At 47.6% G+C, this 19544-nt stretch overlaps 1 protein-coding gene across 5 annotated transcripts in view; it reads right to left on the bottom strand.

Annotated features, from left to right (window-relative positions):
• The window catches only part of SMG7 (SMG7 nonsense mediated mRNA decay factor), an 89730-nt gene that overhangs the window by 31841 nt on the left and 38345 nt on the right, over positions 1-19544 (bottom strand). For all 5 annotated transcript variants that reach the window (XM_088447211.1, XM_088447212.1, XM_088447213.1 and 2 more), the window contains exons 9-13: positions 17915-18077; positions 16934-17090; positions 14143-14213; positions 13689-13749; positions 6575-6694 (exon numbers count right to left, since the gene is read on the bottom strand). In XM_088447211.1, coding sequence (XP_088303337.1) covers positions 6575-6694; positions 13689-13749; positions 14143-14213; positions 16934-17090; positions 17915-18077 — 572 coding nt within the window. The remainder of the gene's footprint in view (positions 1-6574; positions 6695-13688; positions 13750-14142; positions 14214-16933; positions 17091-17914; positions 18078-19544) is intronic.

Below are 19544 nucleotides of genomic sequence, written 5' to 3'. Positions count from 1 at the left end.
CACTAGACCATTTACCCACTAAAAACTTCTGCATCCAAATTCAAGACATAGGTCTATAAACGTAGATAGAAAATTCTCTGCATTACAACTGTGGTTCGTATCAATTGTATCCAAAGAAATAACAGTCATTAATCTGTATCCACCAGCTGGACATGTAATTACTCCTGGTTCTTTTCCGTAGTTTGTTGTGGGTAGATACATTTCCCACATTTGTATTTAAGGCGGCAGTCAGAATATTTCCCTATACTTCCACTTGGGGGGGTGCAGCGCCAGATAGTTAAAAATGCGAAACCTAAACTATGTAAAAGAACAGTTGGTGCCCCCAGGGGCACCTGAACAATTTTATGTTGGTGGGGTTAGCAATATATAACAAGAGATATGGTAAGAACTTACCTTTGTTATCTCTGTTTCTACGAAGTCCATAGGGTCCACAGGGTTGACCTTGGGGTATAGGTTGGGAACCAAATCCGGGCACCACGCAGTTAAAGCTTTTAGCTCCCAGGATGCACTGGGTCCACTCTCCCTATAACCCCACCCCCAAGCCAGAGGCACCTCAGTTTGTAAGTAGCCAAAGGCCGGAGGAGGAGAGAAAAAGAGAGAGAAAACTGGAACACTCAATAACCATACTCACCGAAATGGGAGACGGAAAACCGGTGACCAGCCACACAGCCCATATGAAGCCAGGTGCGTCAGGGCGGGCGCCCTGTGGACCCTATGGACTTCGTAGAAACAGAGATAACAAAGGTAAGTTCTTACCATATCTCTTGTTTTCTACTTCAGGGTCCATAGGGGGTCCACAGGGTTGACCTTGGGGATGTCCCAAAGCAGTTCAACCAAGGGTGGGGACGCTCCTGTGCTGAGAGGAGAATCCGTCGCCAAAAAGGAAGCATCCTGAGAGGCAAAGGAAACCAATGCCTAGAACCTTAAAAAGGTGTGGACAGAAGACCACGTGGCCACCTAGTAAGGCAAAACAGCCGAGGTGCCACAGCGAGCCGCACACGAGGGTCACATGGCCCGAGAAAAAACAAGCATCAACAACAGGAAGGCCTACCCATGGGTAGGCCCCTGAGGAAGACCTACGAGGCCATCCAAGTCAACATTTGGTTATAGGCCGGCCATCCTTTCCTGTGAAAACCAGAAATCTCAGACCACCAATAAGGAGTCCGATTTCCGTAAGGAACCTGAACGGATCACATAAATCCAAAGAGGCCAGACCACAGTCAATGAGGCCACACCAACCGAGAGGACTGGGGACAGAATGGCCGTACCATAAGTTCCAGAATAATATGGAACCTGAAAACCACTAAGAAGAAACACAGGGCGAGAGCAACTCCCACCCTGACATGATGCCCTCCAGAAGAGGGAGCTACATGAGAACGCTCCCAATTCAGACACTCTCCTGGTTGATATAAACACCCTGAGAGAAAGAGAGAGCCTAAGCAATAGACCATGTAATGGCTATCACAACCAGCGGTTCCATTGACTGTCCCCGGAGGTAACGAAGAACCACTACTTACTCCCAAGGAGTCCCTAGGGAGGACAAATGGAGGCATAATCAAGAAAACACTCCAAAGGATGAACTGGATACCAGAGTGAAGCAATTCCATATCTTAACCATACTGACAGTGTAGAGATCCGCACTGTCAGGAAGACCAGGCCAAGTGTGAAACCCAAGCCAGCCGGAAGGAATGCCAGAATATCTGGAAATCCTGGACACCGGAGGATTGTATCGACAGGTACAATACCATAAGATTTATGGCTGCCACAGTTTGTGGTAGGTCCCAGCAAAAGCTGATCCATGTGCTCTAATCATTCCAACGATGACAAAGCCAGGGAAGCCGTAAGACCACTGTAAGGACACAGTCAAAGACAAACGACCCAGGTCCAAGGCAAAACCAAGGACCCTGAGACAACAGGTCCGGGCAGTGAAGCATCAGGGATGGAGTATCGATGTAGAGACTCCGAAGATCCAAGTACCCCTGACATCTGGGGCAAGCAGGAACCACCAGCAGGAAAGCATCTCCGTCTCGATTGAAAACACTTCCAAAGACCTCGAGGAAGAAGGGAGACCGGAGAACACAGGTACACAAAGTGGAAGGACCACTTCACCGACAAAGAGTCGCTGAAGTTTGCTTCAGAATCCCCAGAGCTGAACTGTAACACCCTAGTGTGATAAAGACAGAAGGCCATGAGGGTCACCTCAGGGGGGCCCCCCCTGCTCACCAGGAGATGAAACCTCTCTTGGGGAAGAGACTAGTCCCCGGGATGCACGTCGTGACGGCTGAGGACTCCCGCTTCCCAATGGAGAGCTCCTGAAATGAACGCTGCCGAGATGGTCGGGAGGAGACCCTCGGACTATGTCCGAATATGTGACATACCTGTCATTGCCACCCAACGAACAGTGTTGCTAAAAAGGAAGCCACTGTCCTGACCCTGTCGGACTGAACCTTTTCAGGTTCACCGGGAAACAAGAGTTATGCCAGAGTAAGTTAATTGACAGGGTGGAATCGACAGACGTCCAACTGCACTGAAAAGGATTCGGTCCAGACACTGTCCCTAGCAAAGAAAACCCTGGACGAGATGGCCATAGCCACCCGGACAGGGACCGACTTGCCTCCGGAGAGAGCATCATCGTTTGAACAGTTATCCGACAGAAAAAACTCATTCCATCTGGAGATGAGCCAATTATGGAAAGGCCTGGAATGGAACTGAGCCCATTCCACCATGCATCCCAGAGTGTAAAGACATCTGTCGACTGCGCAGACAACCATGTACTCCTAATGGAAGAGAGGAGATTCCGTCTTACGCCAGAAGAATTCTCAGATTCTGAGAACCCAGCAGGGATCCTAGATGAAGAATACCCAGAGAGGGATGCAGGGAGGACTTTTTCCCCGTTGATTAAACGTCTGCACCCTGAAGAAGCCACAGTCATCCTGACCTGGCCGTAAAGTACCCCGGTGATCCCGCTAAGAGCAGGAGGCCGTCCAGGTACAGGAGCATTGGGATATACTGAACAGAAGAACTGTCAGAAAATCCAAAACGCTGGTAAACCCCTGTGGGGCTGAGGACAGTCCCAACAGGCAGAGCCCGAAAAATTGTAAGTGTTGCTGTGATACAGCAAACCTCAGCCCATGCTGAGGAAAGGTCTCTGTAAGTACCCGTAGGCACGCGTCCTGTATATCCAGTGATACCCTAAAGTCCCCAGGTTCCAAACATCGTATGATGGAGCATAGGGATTTCCTCCTGAGCCCAGGTAGCTTTAGGAACTGGTTCAGGGAATTGAGACAGAGAACAGGCCAAAGAGGACCATTCAGCCACCGCACCAGAAAGAAAACAGAACAACCAGTCCCTCACTGAGATAGTGGGGATGGCCCAATTAGCTCCGCTTACCGCAACAACTGCATAGCTTTCAGGATCTGTAAGGCCCTTGTAAAGAGGGCGTACCCTCCTACCCACGTAGCCGCGGCAACTTGACACTAATACCGGGCGAACTGAGAAAATCGGTATCTCCCAGTTGTAGGCCTGTCCCGTCAGACTGAAGAGATATCCGTAGGTTCAGAAGCAGGATCGGCTGGCAGTCCAGGCCTGCTCGGTACTGGATATGTCGGCCCTTGTAGATGCCGACAGTCTACGAAGAAACAGACCTTTAGGCTGACCGAGAGGACAAAAAAGACTTAACAGACTTAGTCTGAGGCCTTGTAGTGTGCATAGCTGAAAGCGGTAAACTTGTCGTTAGTAATACTGCCAATGTTACTACAATCTTGTCAAGGTCAGGACCAAACAATATCAACCCTAAAGATGGTATCTGCACCTCTGCATTCTCAGAGCGCAGCCATAGGGTATTACGGAGGATACAGTCGCAGCCGGAACTCTGAAAGTTAGGAGACTGGTATCCAATATAGGCATGTCCACCTATGACAACTGCATATATTACATGAGCGACCAAATACATTTGAACCCCCGACGTGTTGGAGGGGAAAAAACGTTACAAATGCATCAACCCAATATGCAATAGTATTAACCAACCATGCTATAGCCATGGTAGGATGGGTAACAACTCCCGAAAGCAAGTATACTGATTTCAGGCAGAGTTACCACCTACGGATCCGAAGAATCCGACCACGCAGGAATGGGAGGCGTAGTAACGTCTGTAATCAGACGAGTAACACGCCCATCCCCCCCAGGAGGGGCTCGTGATGCCCTCAGGGAATTTGGGACAGGAGGCCAAACACTGTTGTAACACCTCCTATCTGGCAACAGCCAGAGTCCCGCTATGCGATCCACCCGCTAGTCAGCAACAGGTAACCCGAAGGCACGCAATACTGAGGGTGTATGATACAGGTGCAGGTCAACATTCACTCTAACCAGAATGGACCTGCTACCAGCCCTAAAGCAGGGATAATAATACCTGAAATAGGCTTCCCCCCGTGTAAGAGGGAAAGAGCCCCGAACAGTACCCAGTTCACGGCAGAGCCAACTGGGAAGTAACCACAGGGCGTCAACCACGCCAATTAGCGTTTCGTAGAAAACGACATCCACCCAGGGTGGCTGTTGTGGTAATCCCTGCAAGGGGAATGACAGACTATTGTGGCACCAGGGGGAATTCATATACTGCAAAAAACCCCTGCAGGGAGCGGTAGTCTGTGTCACAGGGGAAGAGTGCAAGAAGCTGCGAGATACCCTGAGATGAAAAGGGCAGTATGGTGAAGTAACCCCAAGTGAGGTACAACAATGGGGCCCGCCCGGCGATCCGCAATTGAGAGGATCCCGAGAAAACAAACCGCCCAAGGGGGTCGTGAAAGAGGCCGGCACCAGATGACGCCACATACAGAACCCTTTATGAGTCAAATCCTCCGCACTAACACCTGCAGCACATGACTTGCAGGATAGTAAAAATGGGTGCAGTATAACGCTCTATCTCCTGGTCAGACATATCTGACCCATCTTGGCGGAAATATTAAGCAGCACTATACTGGTCCTGACTGATGCCAAAAATAGCTGCAGGGACCCATTTTCAGCGTATGCAACACACAGTTCCATCTAAAATATGGCAACGTGCAGCACGCAACAGTATGTGACAAACCACACAAATATTAACAAGTATATAAATGTGAGGTCTCAGAACCACCCTAAGTACAGCTGTATTAGGGCAGATAAAGAAAAGGGATAGATATACACTGACAGGTGAGAGAATAAAGTACAGTCAGCACTAGCATAAGTCACATACAATGCAGATATATACATATATACATAAACATGTCATATAATATACTGCACTATTACACTGCATTCAACTGCCCAGATTCAGTGTCTGGGAAGGCTACAGCGCTGTGTACACTGACCTGATGGTGAGGTACGCAGGGGGACTGGACTCACTGCCATCTCCAGAGATTTCTGCTGCACCACAGAGATAAAATGGCCGCTGGAGACCTCAGAAGAAGCGTGGCCCGCGGAGGAAGCAGCTCAGCGACGCCAGACTATGGATACTGAAAGGCGCGCTGAGCTGAGGGGAGGAGCCGCTGTAACAGGGAAGGCTGCCTCCCCTGGCCGGCTATTAACCCCCGGGACGCCGGCTCCCTGCACCGATCGTTAAGTCCCTGGTGGTCTAGTGGACACACGGGGTATGGGGGGCCCGCCGCCACTGCCGGCGCCTCCGGTCTGTCCCCTGAGACCGGAGGCACAGGACTGCATTTGAAATGTGCGGATCACCGCAAGCGGTGATCCGCGACCTTACCTGCTCCCCGTGGATCCGGCAGCAGTCCTGGGCGCCCGCAGAGTCCGGCTAGTACAGACTCTGGGGTCCCGCTGAGATCCCCAGATCTGTACTGGCGTCTCAGCGCCAGCGGGGTGACGGAGCGGCAGCTTAGACGTCCTATGGACAGTCCGACGCTGCCGCTCTGAAGAGTCCAAAGTCTATGAAAAAACTTTGTCCCTAAAAAAATAAAATAAGCTTAGGGGCTGCTAATCAGCTCCCCCTGCGCTAACGGTGACCCGACTCCGGCCGGGCACCAACTTAAACTGAGGTGCCTCTGGCTTGGGGGTGGGGTTATAGGGAGAGTGGACCCAGTGCATCCTGGGAGCTAAAAGCTTTAACTGCGTGGTGCCCGGATTTGGTTCCCAACCTATACCCCAAGGTCAACCCTGTGGACCCCCTATGGACCCTGAAGTAGAAAATTTAATTTTGGCATCCAACTCTCCCTTCTACCCCCCCACCTCCAATTTACCTGTTGCTGGCACCGGAGCACCATAGTGGTGCAGCAAAAGCCAGGGACTGGAGCAGCAGCCGGGGACAGTCAGGAGCTTTATAGTAATAGGCTGCACAGCCCCTGCACTGCGCGGAGGAGGAGGTGTAATGTGCAGTCTTTAGCTTAAAGACCGCACATTACACAGTGTGAGCTTTCAGTGGACACTAAGAGCAACAACTCTAAGGAAAAACAAAAAGCCACAAACACAGGCAAAATGCTTTCATTTAATAGTGGTGGAAGTGCCTCAAGTTTTGGGATAGCTTTAGGTCATGACTTTTCTGGCTAGCAAAAAAAAAAAAAATCAAACTATCGCTGTTTGAGGAACACACCGGGGCTGGTTCTCCGAGATCCATTTCCCTAATGACACAAGGCGAATCGGTCGCAGGCGACGGTGCTGTGTTTCCCGGTCTCCAATAATGGCTTGATGACCTCTAGAGAAATCTAGGTTTCTAAAATTCACACAAAAAAAAAGAAAAAAGAAGTTAGCATTTTCCCTGGATAACAGTCCAACAGACGCCAACCTTATAAAAGGGATTGTGCACTTTGATAAAGGCCCTCGCTGACTACACACACAGTGATAGGGCATGTGTCTTTCAATCCCACAGATGGCACAGGGGCTATTAGTGTGGCCTTGTAGCACTTGTATGAATCAGAACAGAATGTACGCTTTCCATGTGTCTGTGTGGCTTCCCTCCAAGTGCTCTGGTTCCCACCACCAGTTTAAAGAAAAAAACAAAACAAAAACAAACCCATACAGACAGGTTACTTGGTGTCCTATGACAGCGTCCTGTGACCTCTCCCCCTCTCCTCACTCATCTCTCTTCCTGGATGTCCCAGCACTTTCTTTAAACTTAACATATGGAAGACTGAAGTTATCTACCCCAATGTGCTTTTCCTTCCCTTACTTATACTCTCATCTACTACATATTCCCTACAACAGCACCAGACCACTGATTTCGACACTAAGTCACTGTTTTCTTGTTCTGCTCATTTGTACTTTGTCAGGTGCAGCAGAACCCTTAGTGCACCATATAAATAAAGGATGATATTATTCTTATCTATTATTAATAATAATAATATTAATAGATAATAAAAGATAATACAGGTTGAGTCTCCCATATCCAAATATTCCAAAATTGGGAATATTTTTAGCATGACTGAGATAGAGAAAACTTTGCTTTTTGATGGTTCAATGTACACAAACTTTGTTTAAGGCACGAAATTATTAAAACTATTGTATAAAATTACCTTCAGGCTGTGTGTGTATAAGGTAGGTCTATATGAAACAAATGCATTCTGTGATTAGTTTTGGTGCCCATTCCCAAGATATTGCATTATGGTATGCTTATATTCCAAAATACAGAATATTCCGATATCCAAAATACCTAATAATAATAATAATAAATATTTGAGTCTCCCATATCCAAATATTCCGAAATACGGAATCATTTTGGCATGACTGAGATAATTGAACCATGAAAAATCAAAGGTTTCATGTATACAAACTTTGTCTAAGGCATAAATTATTAAACATTGTATAAAATTACCTTCAGGCTGTGTGTATAAGGTCTATATGAAACAAATGAATTTTCATTTCTGTACGCAAACTTTGCTTGAGCCCCAAACTTATTGAAAATATTGTATAAAATTACCTGCAGGCTGTGTGTAAAAGGTGCATTTAACAGATAAATGTATTGTGTGTATATATTGGGGCCCCATTCCCAAGATATTTCATGATATGCAAATATTCCAAAATACGGAATATCCCATTATCCAAAATACCCTTGGTAAAAATAATAAAGGAGTTTTTTGGTAAAAATTACCTTTGTTAACTCTTTCTTCGAAGTCCATAGGGTTCAGAGGGAGACAATAGGGTGTCGGTGGGACCTGGAGGACCAGACACCAAAAGCAAAGCTTTTCAATCCCAGGATGCTCCGGTCCTTCCCCTTATACCAGCCCACAGCCTGAGGGCAACTCAGTTCTGTTAACAAGCCCAAGGCAGGAGAGGAGAGAAGGAAAACTGGTACACTGAAGAATCACACTCACACAGAGAAGGAAACAAGTGACCAAGATAAGAAACCCATAGAAGCCAGGAGCCCTGTGGACCCTATTGACTTTAAAGAAAGAGACTTAACAAAAAGGTAAGGTTTTACTATAACTCTCCTTTTCTTCTTCAGGGTCCATAGGGCTCCACAGGGAGCAGGAAAGCCCTACACCCGAAGGAAGCATCCCGAGAGGCAAATGTATCAAAGGCATAAAACCTAAGAAAGGTGTGGACAGAAGACCAGGTGGCCGCCTTGCATAGCTGTTAAGCTGAGGCGCCACGCCGGGCTGCCCATTAGGGACCCACAGAGCGAGTAGAATGAGCAGATACTGTAGCCGGCACAGGAAGGCCAGACCGCGTGTAAGCCTGTGAGATAGTCATGCGAATCCATCTGGCCAGAGTCTGTTTGTTAGCTGGCCATCCCCTCTTGTGGAATCCATATAGGACGAAGAGGGAGTCCGATTTCCTGATGGAAGTAGTATGGTCCACGTAGATCTTCAGAGCACGGACCACATCCAAAGAGGCCTCACCTGCCGAAAGGTCTGGTGATTGAAAGGCCAGAATTTCCTCATTTACGTGGAAACGAGAAATCACCTTGGGAAGGAAGCCTGGGCATGTTCTAAGAACAGCCCTGTCCCGATGAAAAATTAAAAAGGGGGAGCGACATGAAAATCTCATACCCTACGGGCAGATGCGACAGCCAGAAAAAACAGTCTTCGCAGTGAGACTTTAGACATCCACCGTTTCGAAGAGTTCGAATGGAGGATCCTGATGTGCTTGGAGCACCACTGCCAAATCCCATGGAGTCACAGGAGGGACAAAGGCAGGCAGTATACGTAGAACACCTTTCAGGTAGGTGTGAACATCCGGTATAGGAGCAAGTTTGCGCTGGAACAAGATGGACAAAGCAGAGACCTGCACTTTCAGAGTTGTTAGGCAGAGGCATAGATCCAATCCAGCCTGAAGAAAAACTAGAGGGTCATAGTTTCTCATTGGATATACATATGCCATATTCTGTGATAAATCCTGGCTGAGGCCGGTTTACGGGCTCTGAACAGAGCTGGAAAGTCCCTTAGCCGTTAGGAGGGATGTCTCAAGAGCTAAGCCGTTAAAGACAGACGGGCAAGGTCCAGATGTAGACATGGACCCTCGGTCTACTCGTAGAGGAAGTTGGAAGAACTCGAGGAAGCAGGGATACTGGGGGAAAGAGGTATGCCAAATGGTAGGTCCAATTCACTGACAATGCGTCCACGAAGGCTGCGTCTGTGTTCCTTGTGCTGGTTCCATATACTGGAAGTTTCTTGTTGTTTCCCGAGGCCATGAGGATCCACATCCGGCAGATCCCATTTGTCTACCAGGAGCTGAAAACTTCTGGATGTAGAGACCACTCTCCTGCATGCACGTTGTGACAGCTGAGGAAATCCGCTTCCCAATTGAGAACTCCCGGGATGAATACCGCGGAAAATGGCTCGGCGGAGAACGCGTTAGTTCCATGTGAGAATGTAGGACCCTTCTGCCATTGCTGCCAGACTTCGAGTGCATCCTTGGTGGTATGGTAGGCCAGACCCGTGGCGTTGTCGGACTGAACTTGCACTGGAGTTCGAGCTCTGTAGATGGCTTGACGTTCCAACACATGGTATTGTGTTGTATTAAGGAGATCTTGTCTGTTAGGAAGATTCTCTAAACCTGAGAGTCCAAGAGGGCTCCTAAATATACCATTCTTTGATCAGTCAACCGAGCGGTTGTAGGAAGGCAATTGTTACCTGCAGATGGCGGGGAAGACTCTCTGGGGAGCTGGCCAACAGCAGTAGGTCATCTAAGTATGGGAGTAGTCTAATCCCTTGACGACGAAGGGAGGCCGGCATAACTGCCATTATTTTGGTAAAGACCAGAGGGCCCTTTGAGAGGCCAAACGGTAGAGCCTGAAATTGGTAATGCTGCTGCAGGACAGCAAATCAGATATATTGTTGTTGAGAAGGCGCTATAAGTACATGTGTAGGTAAGCATCCTAAATGTCCAGAGACACCATAAATCCCCAGGCTCCATAGCTAGGATAATAGAGCGGAGGGTTTCCATACGAGTCCTGGGCACCCTGATTGTTCAGAGATTTGAGGTTGAGTATTTGTCAATGACACCCGTTGAGCTTCTAAACCAGGAAAAGGGTAGAATAATAGCCCTTGCCTCATTATGGAGGACGGGACAGGAATTATTACTGCTGAATTCAGAAAGTACTGAATGTCTTTTTGGAGCAGCAGGGCATTTCTGGGGTCCGATTGAGGTCCTGTGCAAAAAAATTGCTGGGGGGGGGTCTTTTGGTTACCTTAGGAAGGATAGGGCATATCCGTGGGAGACCACTTCTCTTACCCAGGCGTCTGATGTGGTCCGACGCCAAAACCGGGTGAATTGAAAAAGCCGGCCTCCCATTCTGGGAGGCCCCCAGGGAGAGGTTCACCACGTAAGGCTGTAGGCTTGTCCTCAGACTTGGCAGGTGGACGTCTAGTAGCCCAGGCTTGTTTGGCCCTACACTTGGAAGCCTTAGTTGAAGCCTGCTGCCGTGGAAAAGAAACACTGACCCTTAGCATTTCATTGAGGCCGAAAGGACCAAAAGGATGACGTCTGAGGCTTTTATTATATGCAGAGGGCAGGAATGCAGTCTTGGAAGCTGCCAAAGTAGTCACAATTTTATCTAACTCTGGACCAAATAAGATATCTCCAGAATAAGGCTCAACAAGGGCTCTGGAGTCTCTTCCTGAGTCTGCTTTGCAGGAACGGAGACAAAACAATACGGCGGGCCACTACTTAAGTGGCAGATATCCTGGAGGCCAGGAGAGCCGTATCCATAGCTGCTTCTCCCAAGTAGGAGGCTGCATCTCTAATATGAGACATGTAGGATAGCTGTTCCCTTGAAGCATCAAGGGGGAATGTCTCTTCTAGGTTCTCTTCCCAACTCTCAATGGCTTTTGCCACCCAGGCCGTAGGCCTAGCAGGACAAATAGTGGATCCTGTAAGAGAGTATATGGATTTGTGACAAGCTTCTATACGCCTATCTGTAGTCTCCATCAAGGAGGTTGCAGTATGGATGGGTAAGGTGGCATTCTTAACCAGACGTGTTACATGAGAATCCACTGCTGGGGGAACTTCCCATTTAGTGCAATCAGTAGCTGGAAGAGGGTAAAAGGAACTGAACAGTTTTAGAATTTGAAACCTTTTACCGGGTATATTCCAAGCTTCACTCATGTGATCAGATAGCTGATCAGAGTGAGGGAACTCTGGTAAAACTACCTTTTTCGTTAAAAAGTGGTTGTTTTTTTCTTAGAAGTGGGTTCTTCCTCTTCTAATTTGTAAAATAGATTTTATAGCTCTCACAAGAGCGGTATATTTAATTTAGAGGGTGGCTCCTGGTCTCCTGAGACAGAGTCAGAGTGAGAGAGGTCTGCGTCTTCTGCATCCCCAGATGATATATCAGAATCAGATAACTGGGTGGACTGGGAAGATCACACCACACGTTTAGTAGGTAAAGGCTTTTCCTTTTGCAGCATTTGCTGAAAAACTGCAGATATTACCCAAACTCAGTACTGAGGTAGAGAGTACGTCTACCCATGAGGGAGGCAAAGGATTTGCAGTGGCCATCCCACAAGGGGGGCTACCACGGGGACAGCTAACTGGGCCGCAATCTTTGCCAGCACCTGAGAAAAGGCAGCCCAGGGTGGGTCATGAGAAGACACCGGGGATGAGGGGCCTGAGGCTGTGTAACAATTAGTACAAAGACCATCCGGAATTAGGTCCTCTGGGGCTAAGCCCGCTGAGCAGGACTTACAAGACACCAGAGCAGCATCAGTCTGCTTGTTATTCTTTTCTCTGCCAGACATAGCCACAAGAATAATAAAACACACAGTATGATACAGTGCAGTGAACACCCTGGAGTATGTGTAATATGGCACAGTGTAGTGTGCAACCGTGCTATATAGTATGTGATAGCCCACACAAATATAGAGGAGATGTGAGGTACAATGACCCCTTATACCTTAGTATGTCAGGGTATATTAAAATAAAGGGAAAGGTATAAGCTGGACAGTATAGAAAGTAGAGATCAGCGCTAGCACAAGTCACATACAAACACAGAAAAAAAAACACACATATATATATATATATATATATATATATATATATGTATATATATATATATATATGTATGTATATGTGTATATGTATGTATCTCCAATTGGCACTACAATCAACTACACAGACCACATTGGCTGGTAGGACATAGTGCTGTATAACCTGGCCCGTGGGAGAGGTATACAGGGAGACAGCGTTCCCGGAAAGACCTGTAAAGCAGAAAATGGCTTCCGTGCTCTGAGAGGGATGGAGGGTGAGGGAGGAGCAGCTCAGGCAAGAGCTAGACCGCAGTGGAATGGTGCCCTGAGCTGGGGGAGGGGCTGCAGGGAGAGCACCTTCTCCCCATGTTGACGTTGACCACCGGGTCCCCAGGCCTCTAAATATGCCCTGTGTCAGTATATCAATGCCCCGGTGGTCTAGTGGAGTCGTGGGCGGACTAGTGTCCACATCAGTGCCTGCGGTCCTTCTCCTGAGACCAGAGGCTAGACTGCGTAAAGACGTGGGCCCCCCGCAAGCGGCGGTCCACCTTACCTGTTCCCTGAATTCCAGGCTGCAGTCTGGAGTCCCTGCTAGCTAGTCTCCCTCAGAGCCCCGCCGGGAGGGGTGATTGAGAAGCAGCGCAGACGTCCAAGGGACAGTCTTTTGCTGCTGCTCAGTATCAAAACACTAGAAATAAAAAGAAAGCATAAAATTAAGCTTGGGCTGCTTGAAGCGGCCCCATGGTTAAAAACGGTGATCAGGCTCCTGCCGGACATCAACGAAACGGAGTTGCCCTCAGGCTGTGGGCGGGGTATAGGTGAAGGACCGGAGCATCCTGGGATTGAAAAGCTTTGCTGTTGGGTGTCCGATCCTCCAAGTCCGACCTATACCCCATTGTCTCCCTGTGGAGCCCTATGGACCCTGAAGAAAAAGGATAATAATAATAATAATAATAATAATAATAATAAACTATGGTATACATAAGTTTATTTGCCTGATTTAGGAAAATTATAATGCAAGCTCCACTAGAGCAGACAGCAATCTGAATTAATTCTTTGTAACATGCTGGCGAATGTAATGTGTTACTTTGTGACTCTATACACTTAACACCCGCTCCAGTTACTTAAGAGCTATTGAAATGAGCAAGACCTTTCTGTGATGGAAGGCTGTAAGCTGGCGTCACTGCCTCCTGAAGATACTCAATATCTACAAATCAAGCTGCTGAAGAATTGTAAGAACTAGAAGTCTTAAGAGAAATGAGCAGTGGGTTGGGGCTACCACTGAACGAGGCTAGCACTTGCCTGAATGCTGGTCGGAGAGCTAGGAATCCCTGCAGCTCGAACTCCTCTGGAAGTGGCAACACTGGGAAAACATAATATACATGTATACGTGCATACAAAGCATCACTTATCTGATGGTGTGCAAGCATCAACCCCCCCGCATCCACAATCTGTTTTTCATTTTAATCTGTTTTTAATCCAAGACCATATTCCAGTAATAAGTAACATACTACATCTGGACATACCTTCTAAATGAGTCTAGTGGGAAATAGGAGGGGGGGAAAAACATATAGAATCTCACATGTGCAAAACTTACTCCTAACTATCTCACAAACCAACCTAAATACAACTGCAGTCAGTATCAAGCGTATTGGATTTATGGTTAGAAGCAGTGACTAACGTACCCAATTTATAGTGATACCTGCATTCAGTGCCCTAATGAAGTAAGCACAGTCTGCACAACAGTGACACTTACAGTTGGCACCAGCCAGGTCTTCCTCTAGCACATGGAAGTTGTTTAGCAGAGAAATCAGCCACGGCCACACACTGCAGGAAGGACAAAACATTCAACGTCAAGTCACAGAACGCCAGCAAAGACCAACTTTATCTATAGAGAAGCAGCAGGAAGAGATCTGTGAGCAATATTCAGGCAGTGCGGTTGTGTAAACCCCACTTGAATAGGAAGGCAGTCTGTACTTTTTATTCAACAAAGATAATAATGAGGGCCCAGACATTCACCCGTTAAAGTACTGAACGCATCTGTGTGTCCTATCCAATAAGCTTCCTCAAATAGCCAGCCCTACAGTGGCGGGCTGGGCCGGGGGGGCAGGGTGCCATGTGCCCCCCGGGCCGCAGCCGTCACTGACAGACTGCACCGCGTGTGTAGCGCTGACCGGACGGAGTTCGGTCAGCGCTACACAGCACAAACACACAGCCGCCGGAGCCGGCAGCTGTGTGTTTGCTTTAGCAGCTGACGAGAGTCAGACAGACTCATCGGCTGCTGCTCCCACTGCCAGAGCCGGACATCTTCCGGCTCCCGCAGTGGGTAATGGGAGTGACGCGTCACTCCCATAATGCAAAGCGGCGGACAGAGGAGCTGATCTCGGCGGCGGGACCAGGTGCGGGTATCAGGTAAGTGTTTTTTTTTTTTTTTTTTTTTTTTATATTATGTGTGTCTACTGCGGGGGGTCTGGCACTATAAAGGAGGAGACCACTACTGGGGGCACTACAAGGGGGGGGGGGGGGGGGGGGGGACTACTACTACTACTGGGGGCACTACAAGGGGGGGGGGACGGACTACTACTAGGGGCACTACAAGGGAACTACTACTAGGGGCATTGCAAAGGGGGGAGGGGACTACTACTAGGGGCACTACATAGGGGGGAGGGGACTACCACTGGGGGCACTGCATCGAGGGACCACTGCTGGGGGCTTTATATAAAGGGCAATAGTGGGGGTACTGCATAGGGGGAAGACTACAACTGGGGCCACTATTTAAGGGGCACTGCATAAGGGTTACCACTACTGGGGGCACTATATAAGGGGCTTACTACTGGGGGCACAAGGGGCACTGCATAGGGGGGGATCACTACTGGGGGCACTATTCGAGGCCTGTATAAAGGTGTCCTCTCCTGAGTGGGGGGGGGGGGGTGCCGTAGCACGTACATTCTTTTAGGCACCCTGGCTGCACGCTACTCCTCTGCCAGGGCCGCCTGCATGTATTTGCCCCCCAAGCTAAAAGTTGCCAGCCAGCCCCTGCAGCCCTATACATGGCGCAAAAGGTCCTTTGAATTCAAACTGCACAACTCAGAATCGCCTGCAATTGCGGCCAAACTAAACTTGGCCTATAGAATATTCAGGGTTACACTAGCGCACTAAGGTTGTGATCGGGTAAGCAACTAAATTGCAGAGGTTTGTCCTCCCTCCAATAATACAGAACATAAAACAGGCATCAAGAACCACTTGGTCGACCGCGCCTAACACCCTATATGTCAGGCTAACTGGGGTAGTGAGCAAATAAGTGCCAGAACATGTTCATCATTTGGACAGAATCACTTTACTCAATGTAGTCTGAGATTATACAAATGCAAAATACCTTAAAATAACCAATTCATATAGTTCTATTATATTTCCAGCAATAACACCTGTGGATTATTTCTCATTGCCTTTGTTTTCTGTCTTTGGTCCAGTCATCTATTTCAATAAACTGTATGAATTTCTGATTTGAAGGAATTTTGTATTTGTATAATCTCAGACTACATTGAGTAAAGTGATTCTGGCAAAATGATGTACATGTTCTGGCACTCATTTGCTCACTACCACAGTTAGCCTGACATATGACATATAGGGTGTTAGCGCGGTCAACCAAGTGATTTTTGGTACCCTTCCAAATTTAGGGGTCAATCCTATTAGCCGTGATGATCTCGCCGGTGCTAGTCATTGCGGCAACGGCCGCACATTACGGCAGCCCATATTTGATGAATTTTGCTTGCGGCCCCTTAAGGCTCAGAGCAAAATTCAGCTAATTTGGTCTCGGAGCGGGCCGTGAAAGGTGCGAGATGCCAGCGTTTTAACGCCGTAGCAACGGCAATTCGCACTTAATAGGATTGAACCCTTAGCCTATGTAAGACAGTCTGTTACACCCATTCAGCTTGGAGTGGTGGTTGCAACTGGTATGTGTACGATTCAATTGCTCATGGACGCCTGAAAAAAATAAAATCACTCACAAGATCCACCCACAGAACGAACTTGTGTGCAATTCTGTATCAGCCCGAGTGTATCCATGCACCTCATCTCATGGCAGCATTCCAGTCTCACGGCACTGAGGTGGTTGGTTTTATTCCCACCACTGCCCTGTCTGTGTGGAGTTTGTATATTCTCCCTGTGCTTGCGTGGGTTTCCTCTGGGTACTCCAGTTTTCTCCCACAATCCAAAAACATACTTTTGGGTTAATCATTTCCCGACAAAAATTAAGCCTGGTGTGTATGTATGTGCATGTGGTAGGGAATATATAGACTGTAAGCTCCGCTGGGGGCAGGGACCGATGTAAATGGCCAAATATTCTCTGTAAAGCGCGTACCCAAACATGCTTTGTGCATGAATATAACAATCTCTAAGTAGGTGCCTTAAATCCCAAACACTTCATAATATTGATTGAATTAAACGGCTACGGCCATTCAAAGTTCCCATAGTAGAAATTTGATTCTAGTTCTGTGTCACTTCCACAAATTAATTTTGTCTTCTGTACCCCCCATTGCACCACTCACTATTTCCTTTCCTCCACATCAGTCTCCTGGAATACACTGGGACGCAGCTTCATCCAGTCCAGCGACACCTTGATAGCAGGAAGGGGGTCGGCACAGGTTGTTTCGTCACAGTGAAGGGTCTTAAAGCGGCTTCTGCAAAGGACGCCCAGGAACGACACTGCCAGAATAACCAAAGACTTAGTGTGAATGTTACACACGATACAGAAGCATTTATGGTTTGGTTTTATTATATATGCACACATTCGTTTAATAATACTCTCTCACACTTATTCCTTAAAAGGAATCAGGATGTGTTACTTCTGTAACAGTGACAGACCATTTGCTAACTCATACGGTTGTGTCAAATGATGGCTTTTTATTAGCCATAACAGATTTGTGCTGCCAGATTTATTTTTAGGGGTCTATGTTGGAAAGTACAACAACTAAAGACTAAAGGACTGACTCAGAGAGGGGCACTAATGCCACAGCTGCGGTGAAATTGTAAGCAGCGGATATGCGAAAATTCAAATGTTGTAGCCGTCTACAATAATATCGAGACACACAGCAGATTCACGGCTTGCGTACATGCACAACCATCGGACGCGCATGTCTATAAGTCGGCCTCCTGCGTAACCCTATGATCGCGAAGAATGCCTGCCAGCTCAGTGTATGGGATCGCAGTCTGCAACCGGCCCCCAAAATGGTCTTGACACACCTGAGTTTTGGCTGCCACTCCCCCGTTACCTCCCACAAACGGCTCCAGGTGGTCAATCACACTGCGGCTAAATCCTCGCTGCGACCGCGGTTGGAACACATTCGCTGCACATAAACACTGCAAATAAGACATGCGCAGACCACCGATAATCTGCGCGACTGCATTTGTATTGCATATATCTCTGAATCAGTCCCTAAACCAAGTATATTCAGGCTTGTGAACGCAATAAGAATTTACACTTGTCATGTACAAATCATGCATTCATCTCCATCACCAGCAACACTCACTGAAGAGAGCCAGGAGCTGAGACCAGCACAGGTCCTCTTCGGAGCTAAAGCTCTGCTGTTCCGCCTCTGTGCCGAAACTACGTAGATGGTGCAGCTGGAACAGGTTTATCACGGTGATGTGAACCAGCTGCTGCGAATTAAAGGCTTTTTGAAAGAGCATGTTCTGAAAGACAAAGGAGTTTATTAATAAAGCAAATCAAAAACACTAGGTCGTCTTATAGTCAACTAAGTACCAAACATTCCAGGCATCTTCAAAATCCCTATCACAACAGGGGGCCAAATACATAGTGACATAAAACGTGAAGATCAGGGCCTCACCGATCAAAGCATTGGGCACGAATAGATTGAGCCATAGCATGGAAGGAGGTTACCACAGAGGGAGATTTGGCTGCTGTAGTCAGTATAAAATTGGAATATTTTATGGAATCTTGACAAGCTGTGAATGTTGACCCCTAAAAATGGAATGGCTAGTGGGGAAGCATTCATGAATAAATCTGTATGCATCAGTAAAATATAGTACATATACTGGGGGAATTATACAATAAGAGAAGTCACAGGTGTTTGGATAATATAAAAGCACAGATATCGGTGCTGTATTTTTTATTTCAGGTAGGAGTTTGCACAATCACCTTATTTTGCAGATTTTTTACAATGATTAGTTTAATTAGATTGATATACACTTATTAGTTTTGAAACATCTACCTGATTTTCTGCAGTTTCCGATTTCTCTTTTGTATAAGGTATTCTTGTTTTGGTATTGCTCTAAAAAACAGGATTTTGGTACTTACCGATAAATCCCTTTCTCCGATTCCACAGGGGACACTGGAGTTCAAGACAGTGGGGTATAGACGGTGGTAGAGTAGAGCCTGGCACCTTAAATAATTTAGAAGTGTGACTGGCTCCTCCCCCTCTATGCCCCATCAGCCCCAGTTTAAGAACTGAGCCCGAGAAGAGACGGAGGACAACAGGAAAACAAGGAGAAGACCACAGAACGGAACAAGACCGACTGAAGGAGAACAGAGGAAACCACTGCAGGGAATCATGCAGTCACACAACCATAGAAGGAACCAAACAACTGGCAGGTATGCAGCGCTGGGCGGGCGTCCAGTGTCCCCTGTGGAATCGGAGAAAGGGATTTATCGGTAAGTACCAAAATCCTGTTTTCTCCTTCATCCACTAGGGGACACTGGAGTTCAAGACAGTGGGGACGTCCCAAAGCCAACCTCCTGGGTGGGAAGCGCGGAGAACATGCCAACCCTTTGGCCAACCGAACAGGGATCGCCAAGAACCAGAGGTTCAACGGAAAGGCAAGAGCTGAGGATCAAGTGTCGTGAGCCAGGAGACAATCAGAACTCCCTGCGGAACAGACACAGAAATACCACAAGTTACAGCGTAAATAGAATGGAATAAGCGGCTAGCAAGAAAACACCCTCAGGTGAGAAGCATCATAACGCTGTAAACTCAGCTACAAAACAGACCAAGCCGGACTGTTGGGAGCAGAGAACTCCAACCCGAATCTATATGAGAAGGGCAGTAACCCGAGAACAAAACTCGAGAAAACCGTACCAGATTCGGAAACAGAAAGCTGCAACAGTCGCAGATAGCAGAATACCAGCACTGTTGGACATAG

Source organism: Taudactylus pleione, unplaced genomic scaffold (assembly GCF_031769625.1).
Source record: "Taudactylus pleione unplaced genomic scaffold, aTauple2 ptg000423l, whole genome shotgun sequence".
NCBI classification, from domain to species: Eukaryota; Metazoa; Chordata; class Amphibia; order Anura; family Myobatrachidae; genus Taudactylus; species Taudactylus pleione.
The sequence above is the reverse complement of the archived record's forward strand: the minus strand, read 5'-3'. Positions and strand labels throughout refer to the sequence as shown.